Source organism: Oreochromis niloticus, linkage group LG14, assembly GCF_001858045.2.
Source record: "Oreochromis niloticus isolate F11D_XX linkage group LG14, O_niloticus_UMD_NMBU, whole genome shotgun sequence".
NCBI lineage: Eukaryota > Metazoa > Chordata > Actinopteri > Cichliformes > Cichlidae > Oreochromis > Oreochromis niloticus.
Window position 1 is genome coordinate 8,946,325 of NC_031979.2, and position 15,952 is coordinate 8,962,276.

The 15,952-nt window shown below is 44.2% G+C and overlaps 1 protein-coding gene across 1 annotated transcript; it reads right to left on the minus strand.

The window, feature by feature from the left end:
* Nucleotides 1-466: 466 nt before the first annotated feature.
* LOC100696632 (TRPM8 channel-associated factor homolog) lies at nt 467-15,190 on the minus strand. Its single transcript, XM_003449287.4, has 12 exons — nt 15,101-15,190; nt 14,143-14,818; nt 6,928-7,144; nt 6,289-6,580; nt 5,446-5,747; nt 5,176-5,350; nt 3,641-3,735; nt 2,975-3,188; nt 2,467-2,703; nt 1,890-2,107; nt 1,674-1,787; nt 467-1,369 (listed from the first exon to the last, which is right to left on the minus strand). The coding sequence occupies exons 2-12, from the start codon at nt 14,790-14,792 to the stop codon at nt 1,127-1,129; spliced, it is 2,757 nt and encodes a 918-aa protein (XP_003449335.1). The 5' UTR covers nt 14,793-14,818; nt 15,101-15,190; the 3' UTR covers nt 467-1,126.
* Between the last annotated feature and the right edge of the window lie 762 nt (nt 15,191-15,952).

Sequence of the window (15,952 nt, forward strand, 5' to 3'; positions counted from 1 at the left end):
TTTGGACTGTGGGAGGAAGCCACAGTCCCCAGAGAGAACCCATGCAAACACAGGGAGAACATGCAAACTCAACACAGAAATAGCCTGGCCTGATGATGGAATTGAACTCAGGACCTTCTTGCTGTGAGACTGAATTGGAATAAAACAGATATCTGTTTTATTCCAATTCAATCGTCGCTCTAATCATAGAATTGCAAGGTGCAATTCTATGATTGGATGGATGTGGGGGCTCTCCTCACATTTAATGACAGAAGCCATTAACATGAGCAGCTGCAGCCAAAACAGCAGTGTATGATGTAAAAGCATTACATAGCACTAACAGCACTAAACAGTTCACTGCAAAACAGAAAGCGTAACTTTGAGCTGACTTTATTACCCAGGAGTCCATGTAATGTTCTTAGATTCACTGCACAGAATCTGTGGTTCAGCCAAAAGCAATCATTCAACAACAGAACACATGTAGGCATCAATTATTATTTTTTTTAAGTTTAACTGCATTGATTTCATGCTGTTAGACAAAATTTTTACTTAATTACACAAACAATCAACATTATTAGGGTTACTATACTACTGTCATTTAGTCTATGTATCAGTTCCCAGTCAATGGGAGAAAAATTCATCCAGTTCTGTCTTATCCTGTAGGTATAATATGGACATGAAAGTTTGACAGTGAATGTTTTACATGTTAAGTTCAATTCAATTCAATTCAATTTTATTTATATAGCGCCAAATCACAACAAAAGTCACCTCAAGGCGCTTTATATTGTACAGGTGTCATGCATATAATGTTACATACTAAATTGATACTTACTACAAAAACATGATTACAAGTTCCACTAAAAACCACACAAAAACACCAACATAACCACAAACCACCACCAGTGAGCATACTAAATAATTACACAGGTTAATTTTGCTCTATGTGTAACAGACCTAAAGAACAGAGAAACCAAGTGGCCGGCGTAGTGTACAGAAACATCTGTGCCGAGTATGGCCTGAGGTCAAAATGAGATTACTGTTTATTTTTTAATAATGTAGTAAAAAAGACACAAAAAAGACCAAAAAAATAACAGTTTCACTCATTAAAATTAAAATTAACTTTCTTTTGTTTGGAGTGGCACTGGGTTCATTTGTACTGGGTCATGGGGTGATCATTCCAGTAAGGCAGCTTGGACAGTTTCTTTTCAGTGGCTGCTTCTATTGGCCAGCCCCAGGCCTTAAAGAAGCCAGTCAGGTTCATCTTCACAGTCTGGGAGAAAGTCTCAGCATACAGGTTCATCTTTGTGTTGTTGTCATCAGGGATGTCACTCATACGGTGGTATGCAGCAAACACCTTCTTAAAGGCATCCCAGCCAAACTTTTCCTGGAGCTACAGAGAAGGTAGATACGACAACAAGCCAAACTACTTTTATACAAAATGTTTGTTGTTTGTTTGTTGTTGTTTAAGGTGCATGTCTACCCCCTGCTATGTAATTTTCTCCTGTACTGACATATTGGCATATAATGTGATTTGAGTATGTGGCTACAATGCAGATTAAATCTAAGTGATTTGTTGTTCACTTGCTAGATTTAAAGTGTGACTGGATCAAATGGAGTTAGAGGCTTTCAGTCTTATTCATATCATATATCTTCTTCACTGTGGACCAAGCAAATTTTCTCTATAACTCTCTCACCTGCAGATATGTTTCCAGGGCAACCCACACACTCCAGTCACTGAGTTTCCTGCCTCCCTTGATGTATTTCTCTGCTCGACTCTTTCGCTTTGCTAAAGGCAAACCATCATGAGCCTGCATTGAACAACAATTGGAAAAAGTTCTTGTGTTTTATGATCATGTCTGATAAAGTAAATAACAGATTTTCAATCTCAAGACCAATTTGCTTTACTCTACCTGTGCTCTGTTGAGACCCAGCACCTCTTCATGGACATACACTGACCACAGGTTGCATGTACACTCTGTGGTGTGTGGTCGAAACTCCCAGCAGCTTCTCTGTTGGTTGTGTCCCAGCTCATGGATGGGACCCCATAGTTCTTTACCTTTTTTAACACCAACTAATTCAGCAGCTGAGGCATGGTGTGCCATGATAGGATAACCTGAATGCATCCACCCTTAACCAAAGAATATAGAAACAATGGGATACTAGTACTTTTTTAAGATTACAAGGCTTTGTGAGAGAACAGTGCAACATATGAAATATTACCATTCATCATTCTAACAGTGTATATATGACAGAAACATTCAGTTCCCATTTAAGTTAGGATGGAAACTACAAATTGTTGTGATTTATAAATGTAAATTGTTGTCTGTATATGTGTCAGGGACAGGCTTCATGTCCTTGGGACTCTCCATAAGCAAAGCAAATAAGAAACAGGTACATACAACTTTCAGCTGCTCCCTTTCTTACAAGGGGTCACCACAGCAGGAGACACTGGGCAGGTGTATAAAACATGAAGCAAAGTGCACTTACCAGCAGAAATCTGCACATCTGTCACAAAACGCTCCTTGCGGGGAAATTTGTGTGGTTTGGCAGCCAGATCTGCAATGGCCCTCATGATTTCATCCCACAGAGCGGCCACCTTGTCGAGGTGCTCCAGACCCCGGATTACATCTGATGGTACGGTGAGGACGATGTTTTCAAACTCCAGCTCTGCCCAGGGTGAAGGAGCTGTGCGCAGCGTTAACCACTCAGTTGCAGTTGTTACACCTGAAAAGAACAAAAGGGGAACAGACCTATAAAAATGCCTTGGATTATTAAACTTTCTGCACTGCTTTAGAAGAGGGGTAAAGCTGTTAAAAGGTTCTTTGTTTAGCTTTCTTTACTTGTTGAGCTTAAGTCATCTGTATTGTCCAATGAAAACACTGTATCTTCATCAGAATGAAAGTGATCCAAGTCAATAAGAATAAGACTCATCAGATATCTCCCATTAACTCCACTGACACAAAGTACACAGCATCATTATAAACCACAGACTCACCAGACTTGTAATATGGAGCAGTTACAGCTTTCTTGACTACGATCTCCAACCCCTTCACTTGTGTGTTGGGTGGTGCCACCAAATAGATGAGTCCCCCCCACAGGTTGCACACATGCATCATCTCTGAAGTAACAGGAAATCGCTCACAAACACGTGGAGGTCTCTTCAGCTCATCCTTGTCATGTAGGTCATCAGTTTGACAGCCTATCTGAATCTGTAGATGAAATGGAAAATTGTGTCATTGCCTAACGCTTTTTAGCTACACGTTATAACATAAATAAAAGGATGACAGGCTGAAAAATTTAATTTTCAATTCAATTCAAGTCAATTTTATTTGTATAGTGCCAAATCACAACAACAGTTGCCTCATGTGCTTTCAATCAATCAAATTACCCCTTACGAGCAGCGCTTGGCAACAATGGGAAGGAAGAACTCCCTTTTAACAGGAAGAAACCTCTGGTAGAACCAAGCTCAGGGAGGGGCAGCCAACTATCACAAACAGTGGGGGCGAGGGAAAGGAAAGGGACGCCTCAGTAGGATGAACTTGGCCCTAAAGCTCACTGGAGGTGAGTTATGGTTTCTTATGCTTTCTATCAAAGACCAGACAACATGCAGCATTATCAGAGGGACAAAGAACTCAAAATAATCTGATTTTGTTTGCAGTACCTTCCAGTTTTTGTTGATAATCTCAGCTGGTATGACCACGATGGTCTTCATTCCAGGACACAGGTAGAGACCTGTACTGATCCACTCTTTCTCACCTGGCACACACAAAATTTAAAAGAAAATGATATCAGGCAAAATTATTTTTAATTTTAACTAATTTGCTGAATTTTTTTAATTCACTATTGTTGCTAATAAGAAAAATTGTACAGAAAATAATTATAAGGTAGCTAAACCAGTATGAAAAGCTGTCATTGAGATGTGGAGTACTAAGTTTGTACACAAACTATAATGAGGCTTTAAGAGAGCACCAAACTGTAGTGACTCCGTCAGACCAATAACAAACTGGAGAAACACCTGTGAGTCAAGGTTTAGGGCACAATAACAAAAAGCCAAGAGGCGCTGCCCAAACCACTTCAGCCAGCTCCTTTCAAGTTGAAGGAGTAGTGGCTCTACTTACTTTCTTCTGCTCTTCCAGGGCCAGGTCACAAAAGCTGCAGCCTAAGCAGAGAAACCCTGACCTCTCTCTCCCCAGCCACCTCTGCCATCTTATCTGGGGGAACGGCAAGGCATTCCCAGGCCAGGGCTTGGACTACACCTGGGGAGTTGCCCAGGAGGAATCCTAGTCAGATGCCTGAACCACTTCAGCTGGCTCCTTTCAATGTGAAGGAGTAGTGCTTCTACTCTGAGTGGGGACCCCATCCTATTTCAGCCGAGCACCATGGCCTCTGAATTGAAGTTGCTAATTCTCAAATCTGCTGATTCCCACTCAACTGCGAACTATGTAAGCTGGAGGCCAAAACCTAATGAGGTCAAAAGAACCACATCATCTGCAGAAATCAGACATCAGATTCTGAGGTCACTAAAGTGGCAATAGGAGCCTATTGCCACTTTGCAGTGCATAGGAAGTCTGTGCCTAAAAATTCTGAACAGGATCGATAACAAAAAGAAGCCCTGGCAGAGTCCATCACACAGCGAGAATGATTTCCGTTAATTGCTGACATTGCAGACGAAGCTTTTCCTGTTTTCTCGGTTTATGTTTCCTTTCTTAAATTCTGTCATCTTGTCCTATGTTTTTATGTCATTTCATTATTTTAGATGCGCATCACTTTGGTCAACAGCCATTCTTTTAAATGTACTTTAGAAATAAATTTGACAACAAAGAGAGCATAGAAAAAATATTCTTAAGAAGCTGCAATCTTTCAACATACTGTATGCAGAAAAATGCTAGTGATTGACTCAATCACTTAGTTGTGGTGAGTGCAGTGTACCTTGCTGTCATCTACTGTGGGAGCAACATCAGGACTAATGACAGCATTTTATAGCCATTTTAAAGCTAGCTGTTTTATCATTATTATTATTAGCAGTAGTAGTAATAATAGTAATAGCTCATTGTGAATGATACAAACTTTTTCTTTGAAGAACATTAAAGTTTGTAGTCACTGACAACTGCAATCGCAAAATCTGCAGTTCGCTGATTTTATGGTTTTCAAGTAAGTTGATATATTCATGTTATGTCAACAAAAATGAGCTCTGACCTGCTGTGTTAACATTGATCTTGATCTTATGGTTACAGACAACAGGCATTGCTGGATTATCCTTGATGAGGTAGGGAAGGAGAGCATCAGGATTTGGGCAAAACTTATATACAGCTGATCCCACACTGAGGAGTAGGCGGTCTTTTGGAGTCGTTACAGGACAGCTGTCGCTCACCTTGAAAGAAAATTTCAGTGGATGTTGATCTAACACGTCTTAGTGGTTGATAGCTGTAGTGTAATCCATGAGATACTGCATGATCTTCCACTCACCTGTGGCAGGCCTGACCTCTTTAACATGTCAGTGAGAGCAGCCAACACTTGTCTGTAGTGGAAGCAGTCATGGGCTTTCATCTGCAAGTAGACATTGCAGTCGCTGCCCAGCTTTTTCAAACATCCCTCTTCATGCTTGTTTAGTTTTCCACCTGTAGTCACATGGGCAGCAAAGCGGTATAGAAGGTGGCGGAAATGGGAAGTATCGTTACTAGCCTCGCTGGGAACAGGGGCTTTGTATGATCCTGCGCTGATTGTTGCTTCTAACAGGCTCAGTCCCATTTGGGTGAGGATCTTGTTTCCTGAAAGACATTAAACGATTCCTTATCGATTCTCATTGGCTCCGTCTTAAGAGTCACCACCATCACTAAGTAGCATCTCAAAGCATGCTATGTGGTCAAATGTTGTGCGTGTTTGTATAAGTATTTCCTCTAATTTACTGTGATCAGTGTTGGTTTTGTTACTCAAAAAAAGTAATGTGCTATGCATATTACATAGAACACTTTTCTTAAAAGTATATTACTTGCAGTATATTACTTAATTAGACATGAGACATGAAAAGGTAGAAACAGTGGCTGCAGACACAAACTAACAACTCAAAGAAATTGACCTGGGAACCGGTTCTTGGAGAGAACAAGTTCTCGATCCCCATCCCTCGTCATCAATGTATTAGTGTTTGTCTGTTACAGGACTGCATGTATACAAGAAGTTTTAAAATATTGCTGTGGTTGATAAGACGAGAACAGACAATGAAGTGCATTAATGTATAATTAGGTGGACAATAAGCACAATGAAAGTATTTCTGTTCTATACTGTGAAACCCTGGAAGGTAAAATTTCATACCTGAGAATTCTGTTAGTACATTTTGCCCAGCATGTGTCTGTGCCCAGTGCCAGGCATGTCCTCCAATCAGCAGGCCTCCTCCCTCTGCCACAAAGTTTTGGATTTCCTCCAAATGCTCAGTGATATACGCTGTACACACAAACACGCTGAGGTCTTTCCTGAAGTTTGTCTTCTCACACTTCAGCCCTGACGTGCTGAGAATTTTGAGCGCAGGATCCACCATGACACCAACAACCCCTCTGCGCCCTTCATCCAACCAGTGAATTGCGTTTCTCCAAAATGGAGCCATGCTCTAAAATGAAAGGAAAGCAGCAACAAAGGCTGTCATGTGTATGTGTGATATACAAACGACAAGTCCAATCAGCCTACAGTTCATTTTTTCACTTTTTTCCACTCTGAGGTTTATTACATGACCTCATTAAAGTAAGTGATTTCTGGAATTTGAAAGTTGTTTTGCCAGTACTCCATCACACTTAAACCCTCCACCACACTGATTGTGATTGTGACAGACTGATGGTGGAAACAAATGTAGTGTGACAAAAATGCATTTGTAAATCTACAACATGAGTAAATTCTTATGTGTTGATTTTGGCTTAGAAGGACTTACATTTTAAGACTTATATTTCAGAGCAACTATACCTCAAATTTCAGATATCCTTCATGTGTAACCACAATGACCCGTCCTCGCCCATAGTAGGCTCCTGCCAGGAATGATCGTCCATCTTCTGTAGTGCCAATGGGAAAGGCTAGCGGACCGTGGACTAGAACCTCAGAACTTACATAATCAGACGGGAGGTTGAAGTCTGAAACCCCCTGGAGTAAGAACTCCAAGTCATCCTTGAAATCCCTGCCTGTCCTGTATTTAAAGGTTCAAAGAGGAACAGGAAAGAGGCTGAGAATTATAGATACAATATATCAAAGTGAAATCAGAGTCTTTTTACTAAAAATCTGTTGTTGTTGTTGTTGTTGTTGTTTTGTTTTGTTTTTTACCTTATTTGTCATTATGAAATGGAAGTGTAAAATGTTTAATCTGTAAAATCAATATCCTCAAAAAATATATTAATGTTGTAAAATAACAATTCAATTGAATTTAGCTCTAAATTGATTCTACATTTGATCAGTAACTGACAAATAAATAACACTTGCCAAAGTTAAACAAAAAAAAGCTGTTTATGCAAAATAACAGGAAACTTGAGGTTACTCTATTCCATAACCCCCGTTCTCTGATAACATTCGTTTCGGTGTCTCACTATGGGGAACGCTCTCTCAGCGTTGTCCTCAGAAGCCTCTATATCATTACTCCAGCCAGCATTGGCTGGCAGTCGTGACGCTTGCGTCAGGGAGGGGCCACCCTCCTCCCTATAAAAGGGTGTGACACAGCGTCACCCGTCATTCAAGATAAGCTCACCTCTTCCTCGCTTCGTGCAAGGAGGGTGATCTGGTGAGACACCTCACTCATGTTATCAGAGAACGGGGGTTACGGAATAGAGTAACCTCAAGTTCTCTTTCAAACATTCGTTTCGGTGTCTCACTGTGGTGATATGCAGACTCCCGTATTGCCAGATAAGCCCATCTGAACGACTGACTGCCAACTTAGGAGGTCTCGTGGGGACCCACACTTAACACAGTGTGGGCTAGAGATGGTGCAGTGACATCCAACCTGTAAAACCTTGCAAAGGTCAAAGGTGAAGCCCAGCTTGCCGCTGCACATATCTCTTCTATAGAGACACCCCTAAAAAGGGCCCAAGAGGTTGCCATCCCTCTAGCAGAATGAGCACGAAGTCCCCCTGGGGGGGACAGACCCATGCTTGACTAAGCCAATTGGATCGCCTCAACAATCCAGTGGGAAATGCGTTGCTTGCTAATGGGCTTGCCAAGATGTGGTTTAGCCCAGGAAACAAACAGCTGATCCAACCTCCTGAAAGCCTTCGTTCTCTCTATATAGGTACATAAAGCCCTAACTGGACAGAGAGCATGTAGGCGCTCCTGTTCAGGGGAGGAGAAAGGAGGAGGGCAAAAAGCTTCCAGCTCCAATGGGGTGCATTAGAGGTAAGGATTTTTGGGCACAAAGGCTGGATTTGGCCTGAGTGTGACTCTAGAGTTATCCCGCGTGAATCGGGTGCACTCTTTGTGTATTGACAGTGCATGAATATCACTGACACGCTTCGCAGATGCGAGAGCCAGGAGCAATGACAGGATTTTTATTTTCACCTGGTCTAGTGGTTCAACTGGTGGCTGTGAAACTGTCCCCAGCACCAGGGATAAATCCCACGTGGGAACGAGAGGTTTAGACACCGGGTGGAGCCGTCGTGCCCCTTTCATGAAACGGCAGACTAGCAGGTGATGGCTCACTGGGCCATCCACGAAGCCCACATGGCAGGCTGAAATGGCTGCTAGATATACTTTAATCGTGGAAAAGGCCTTTCCTTTATCTAACAGTTCTTGGAGAAAGGAGATAATTGTTGTCACAGAGCACTGAAAGGAGAGAGTGTGAGATTTTCCACACCATTCCTCAAATACCCTCCACTTGTTCTCATACAATGATCTTGTGGAGGGAGCTCTAGCACTCTGAATAGTGGCTATAACACCCTGGGGGAGTCCTGCGGTACTCAGATTCAACCTCTCACGGGCCAAGCCCACAGGGCGAGGCGCTCAGGGTGAGGGTGAAAAATCTCCCCCCTGGCTTGGGAGACTAGGTCTCGTCGGAGAGGGAGAGGCCAAGGTTCGCTCCACAAGAGGGGCATAATCTCCACTAACCAATGAGACCTCGTCCACCTTGGGGCGATCAATATCATTGTTAGCCCTCTCTCTCTCACTCTGGTTAGAGTGGGAGAAATTAAGGCCAGTGGAGGGAACGCATAAAGCAGAGCATTTGGCCAGTTGTGAGCTAATGCGTCTACCCCTAGCGGAGCCTCCTGGTCCCTCAGGGAGAAATACAGTGGACACTGAGCGTTCTCCCTCGAGGCAAACAGATCGACCTGTAGGTGGCCAAAGCGGGTCCAGATTTGGTTTACCACATGTGGGTGCAAGGTCCAGTCCCCGTACTGCGGGTTTCCCCTGGACATTAAGTCTGCTCCCAAGTTCAGAGCTCCTGGAATGTGAGTAGCTCTCAGTGACAACAGATTGATGCTGCTCCACATGATCAGTCTGCGAGCCAGCATGTGCAAAGGACGGGACCGTAACCCGCCCTGTCTGTTGATGTACGCCACAACAGTGGTGTTGTCTGTTCTGATCAGAACATGGTGGTTTCTCAACAGGGGAAGGAAGTGTCTCAATGCTAGAAATGCTGCTAGCAATTCTAGCCAGTTTATGTGAGCACCCCTCTGTCGGCATTTTCTGAATGGGAGATATTTTAAATGCCGGCATGTGATAGCATCTTTTTTACTCTGTCCACAGAGAGACACGCTCTGTACGAGGCGGAGTTTAGAGCTATTCCTATGAAAGAGATGGCCTGAGCTGGCTGCAGGACACTCTTTTAATAGTTTATGGTGAAACCCAGAGCCATCAGATGATCCACTGTCAACCTGGTGTGCTCTCTTCCCATTATTTCTGACTCTGATAGCAGCAGCCAATCGTCTATGTACGTTGCTATGCGGATGCCCCGCCTCTTCAGTGGGGCTATGGCTGCCTCTGTGCACTTCACAAATACCCGAGGGCTCAGTGAGAGACCAAACGGTAGGACCTGGTACTCGTATATTCTGCCCTGAAACGCAAAGCGCAGGAATTTTCTGTGAGGCGGATAAATAGGGATGTGAAAATATGCGTCCTTCAGGTCTATTGATGTAAACCAATCACCTGGGCGCACTACATGCAGCAGAGTGGAGGCCGTCAACATTCTGAATTTGTATGACCTCAGATGCTGATTCCGAGCCCGTAGGTCCAGTATCGGACGCAGTCCCCCTCCCTTCTTGGGCACAAGAAAATACTTCGAGTAAAAGCCGCATTGGCTCTGCTCCTGGGGTATTTCTTGTACTGCTCCCTTTGATAGCAAGGTAGTTATTTCTTCTTGCAGGATCCTGGCTGATTCGCCTTTTGCAAGAGAGAAAATCACTCTGTGAAATCTGGGAGGGGTGGTTACAAATTGCAAACGATAGCCTCGCTCTAATGTCCTCACAACCCATTCTGGCGCAGCGAGAGCTCGCCATCTCTCTATTCTTGCTGACAGCGGCCCCAAAGACAGGCACTCCACAGTAGACGGAGCTTTGGCTGCCTCTTGTGGTGGAAACTGGTCCTGCGGGCCAGACCCGACTGCGCATGTGCGGGTGGCCCGCGCTTGACCAGCGCTCATGGGGCCGGACACCACTGAGGGAATCAACCCCGGTTGTGTCTGGGTGCGTGGGGGCATTATGTTTTTCAACATACTTTGTGTTTTTCACACATTTTTCCCGTGCCCTTGGCAACATGCCTGGATGCAGCGGGTGAGTTTTTAATAAACAATGTGTTTTTGTGAGACTGTGACATGCTTGATTCAGCTGAACAGTGTCTCGTCGTCTCTTTGTTGAAATGCGCTCTGTGGGATCCAACTCGAGTCCCAGGCGCTGAAAGGTGGAGGCAGAACACACTTTTCCGAACGGGCTCCGGAACTGAGCCCTGGAGTGAACTTGGAGCCCGGGCTGATCCGGCTCCGATCTCCCCGTGGGGGATGTTAGGCAGCCCGCTTCTTCTTGCGGTCCGATTGCTTGGCTGGTGGTGGGGCACCCTGAGCGGCAGCAGGTGGGACATGTTTCCTGGGACAGTGGGTCTTAGGGTTCTGCGATCCTAGGGGACCCTGGGCCGCGACCTGCGGGGCTGGACGGCGAGGGATTTTAAACGTCGGCACGCCGGCTGGATGGCTGGTGACCTGAGCGAACGTGCGGCGACTGGGTGGAGGCGGGGGCGCAGCCTGGGTCTTCCTTGGGAGACACAGCTGCAGGGCCTCTCCCTCTTTCTTTTGCTCCTCGCACCGTCTTTGCATAGTGGCAACGGTGGTCCCGAAAAGGCCAGCGGGGTCAATGCTTTCATCCAGAATGTCACGTTTTTCTCTGTCCGAAAGCCCCGACAAGTTCAGCCATCTTGCCCTCTCCTGTAGGACGATGATGCTGAGAGCTCTGCCCGCCACTTGTACTGCTGCTCTAGTGAGGTGGAGACACTGGTCCGTAACGACGCCCAGCTCTTCCCACAGCTCGCTAGCATCCGGGTTCGCAGCAGTCTGGTCCTGGAGCTCCGCCGAGTAGGCTAGCAGGAGTGATGAGGCGTTCAATGCCCTCACGGTGGTGGCAACTGATTTATACGCCTCGTCGGCCAGGGAGGACTGCAGGCGTTCGGCCTTGGAGGGCAGGGACGGACCAGATGACATGGAAAGTTTCTGGTTTGGGTGGAGATGAGAAGCTACCAGATTCTCCACTGTGGGAATTTGGTAGATGCCCTTCTCCTTCATTCCAGCGCAGTCAATTCGCCGCCGCTCCCTGCACGGGGTTGGGTGACGAAAATGGCTTTGCCCAGCAGCATGTGACCTCGTCCACGCATTCGGGGAAAAGCGGCAGTACCTGATTAGTAGTGCGCTTTGCTTTGGGGAGCCTTTTACCCTCATATCGTGAGGTGGAGGTCTCCGTTGTCACCGCGGGCCATGGGATTGCCAGCTTTTCAGCTGCCCATTTTGCAACGTTAAATAGCTCCATGCCGCGGGACTGTGTGCTGGGGTTATCACAATCGGCCCCTTGTGTCGCAGAATTCCGACCAGAGGGGGCAAAGAAAACGTCGTCATCCTCATCTGAGACGAGATTTTCCGACGCTCCCTCGGAGGATTCGCTGAGTAGCTCGTCATTAGCCTCGAGGGAATCAGACAACATAGCTTCGCAGCTGACCTCGGCATCATCCACCAGCGGGAGGACGATATCCATCTCGTCGCCCCAGCTGGTGCCTGGTGTGGCGGACTCAATGTGCTCCATTGGTGGGCCGATTGGAGACAGCATTGGGTCCTTCTTCGACAGGCTAGCCTGGCGGGCTAGCCTTCGGCGAAGGCTTTTTAGGGTGAAGCGAGCGCAGTGTTCGCATGAACCCGGTGTGGAAATAGCCGCTTGGGCATGTTGCAGCCCGAGGCAATCACACACGCATCATGTGTATCTGAACCTGAGATTTTGCAACCGCAGGGGCAAATTCTGGGCAGCGGTTTGCAGTCTGCCATATTAAGGAAGCTTGGTGTAGCTAGCTTGGAATGACTGGATGGCTAACGCTGATCTTTTTTTTTTCTTTTTTTTTTCTTTTCTCGGTCGGGTAGCTATGGTGAGCTAGTATGACCTAGCTAGTGTGGTGGCTAGCGCTTGTGCTACTTGGCTTGGTGACCTTGTGTAGCAAAGACAGTTAGCTTGGTCAGCTAGCTGTTGTGCTAGGTGCGTGGTGGCAGCTAACACACTCTCCGACCTGGCTCTGTGGTGAAGAGCAGGCGACTCGAAACGCGAACCGTGCTAGCGCCCGGTGACCAAGGTGTTAGCTTGCACGCTGCGTCACACCCTTTTATAGGGAGGAGGGTGGCCCCTCCCTGATGCAAGCGTCACGACTGCCAGCCAATGCTGGCTGGAGTAATGATATAGAGGCTTCTGAGGACAACGCTGAGAGAGCGTTCCCCATAGTGAGACACTGAAACAAATGTTTGAAAGAGAACTTTTATTTTTTAATCTGAATTTTTGAAAACTGCACAAAGTGTGTACTAGGACAGAAAAAATTGATTTTCTTCAAATAATAGATCAAGTGTATTATTTCATTATAATTAAAAATTCCTGTGATGCACTCATGGAAAAATGTAAGTTTAATTGATGGACAAAACAAGGAGGAAAGAAAAAAAGGAGAAAAAAAATATATTAAATGTTTGATGTTGAATTGTTGTTGTTTTTTAAAACTTCTATTTACTTTAAAAATGAGCCAATAAAAAAGAAATAGCTTAAAAGTGGGAAGGGTCTGTGGCAGCAGACCCTGTGTTTCTCTTTAGAGGATCCAAATACAGACAGTCGGGGGAGGGACAGCATTTAACAAAAAACATGCAGTTTATCGAAGGCAGAACACGAAAATACAAAATAAGAGAAACCAAAACCAAAAGCTAAACTAAACTGGAAAAAAAAAAAAACTCGGAGCAAGGGTTAGACAAGCGTCTTAGTTTAGTGGCAGCTTACAAAAGATTATCATATAGGCTGCTAAATAGACTGGAGGACTATAATGATAAATGGGCCAACTACCTTTCATATACAGGTCAGTGACCTATCCGGCTAAAGTAGTCAAGGTCGGACTAAATATGAGAGCTGTAATTGGGTCTATGTGAATATTGGCATCATTGTGAATTTACGTTATTTTGGATTTTTTTTTTTTTTTTTTTGATGAGAATATGTATTGATTGTCAATTTGTTTTGTTGTTGTGACTGGGAATGTCCATTCTGTTATCTTCTGTTTTTTTGTTTGTTTGTTTGTTTTTGGTTTTTTTAATATTAAAATCTAATAAAGTTTGAGTCATAAAAACCGTGCAGTTTATTGAAGGCAGAACACGAAGATACAAAATAAGAGAAACGAAAACCAAAAGCTAAACTAAACTGGAAAAAAACAAAACTAGGAGCAAGGGTTAGACAAGCGTCTTAGAAAAATTATTCCTGGGTAATACAATAAAAAGTAAAACTAATGGGAAAAAAAATTTATAAAAACTTGTAGTTTTTATAAAAGCTATTTCTACTTAATAATTAGGTAATGCAAAGGAATAGATTGAATGCCTAATTTCACTTTAATAACATTGTATCAAACAAGAGAGAAAAATGTTTTCACATTAAAAGTTATTATCTGAAAAGTGGAACTTCTAGAAATCTGCAATAAAACAGTACTATGGCATATACTCACGCTAATGACTTCCAGGAGGACGGGATCTCAGGGTAGACAGGCAGGTTCTCCACCTCACCATAATGCTCAGTGAAGTAGATCCCTGCCACTCCCGACACTTTATTCCCATCAAACTGATGGAGTGTGTTCTCTTTGGGGTGAGTTGCAGCCCAATGCCACGCCTGACCAGCTATCAGCACCCCTCCTCCAGCTTTCAGAAACGCCACCAGCTCCGTTGGGTCTGAGCCCACGCTGTAGGCATCGGTCACGTAAACACCAACTCCCAGTTTGTCACTGAAAGCGCCCACAACTTCAACTTGGAAGCTGGATTTTTTGAGGCTATCAGCAACTGCACTGACATTTCTCTGCACCCCTACAGAGAGGTTATCAGATCCATCACCTCTCAACCAGGTCAGAGCATTTTCTACCAGAGCAGGAAAGGCTTTCAAGTAGCCTTCATGACCCAGGACCACAATCCTTCCACTGCCATACAGAGAGGCAGCCATCAGGACCTGACCTCGGCTGTTCATTGCTAAAGGAAAGGCATGGTCTCCAATCAGCACGAGGTCGCAGGGAACACAGGGTCCCTTTAGGTCCAGCTCCTTCAGACCTTTCATCAGGGAGGCGTAGGCCTCTTCATGTTTGATTTTGAATGACTGGTTAGATGACATAGTGTAGAGGATTTATGCTCTGTAGACTGATGATGAAGGTGAAGGTTAGGATGCAGGAAAAAAAAGGTTTTAGCACATCAGCTTTAATAGTTTTTCTTACATATATGTATGCCAAGCTAAGTTGATGGATTTAAAAAAAGACTCACTTAACATAAAAATAAAAGTATTATTCTTTTGTTAAACATCAAGACTCACAGCAAATTGTAAACTGCAGCTGGTGAGAAAATAAAAAGCTGTTCTCCACTGATCTCATTACAACCAAACACAACTTAAAAATACAAAGCATTTTTTTGGTTTTTTTTGGTTACCTGAAAGTTGCCTTTCTGTGGTATTAGACTGTAGCACAACAGCTTTAAAGAAAAATACCAGGAGCTCTACCGGAGAGGACAGGAGACGGAATGTAAAAAGAGCAAGGAAAGGTGCTGTTTATATCAGGAGATATGACAAGAAGAGGAGGGACTTTAGTGAGGACAAACAAGGAAAGAACTACTGATGAGAGACAGCTCCTTTTAAGTATGTATATAAATGTACTCAATTATATTCTGTCACAGACCTATGTGTTAGTTTTCTTTGCTATTTGAGTTCAGACTTGTGTTTTTGTTTCTGTAAGGCACACAAAGTTCTTCACTCAGTGCAAATACTGTGCAATCTTTAACTCATCATATACACCTTTAACATCAGAAATTCACATTTACAATAGCAGTCCGCATGCCTCGAAATCAAATACACATGCCAAAGCAAGTTAAGACAGATTACCACTGGCTTTTGAGCTACTTGACAAAAAAACAAGTACTGCCCCTTTTGGCTCAGGCTTGCTGATCATCACTGTGACCTCAGTGCACAGGCTGGTGGGTTTTTAGTTACTGAAGACAACTTGTCTTGACAAAGCCCCTCTTTGGAAACAAATAAGTTCCTAAACTATTTCCCTGTAAGCACTACAGTTATAACATTAACAACAGAGTAAGTTATTTTTGTATTTGAGTCTGTGTGAATGTGTTTTAGAGAGCCTGCCCCTTTCCTCTTGGACGCTCCAAGTGCCCTTTTCTTGAGGCATTTTTATTCATTTATTTATTTTTTAAATGTGTGTGTGCGTGTAGTGCAGGGGTCCCCAACTCCAGGCCTCGAGGGCCAGTGTCCTGCAGTTTTTATATGTGTCCTTG

Excerpts from the sequence above, each read along its gene's own strand:
- LOC100696632 (XM_003449287.4), bottom strand. The coding sequence starts at position 14,792 with ATGTCATCTAACCAGTCATTCAAAATCAAACATGAAGAGGCCTACGCC. Across the intron at positions 3,736-5,175 it reads GATCAATGTTAACACAGCAG|GTGAGAAAGAGTGGATCAGT; the intron begins GTCAGAGCTCAT and ends TGTGTGTGCCAG. Across the intron at positions 1,370-1,673 it reads CCCTGGAAACATATCTGCAG|CTCCAGGAAAAGTTTGGCTG; the intron begins GTGAGAGAGTTA and ends CCTTCTCTGTAG.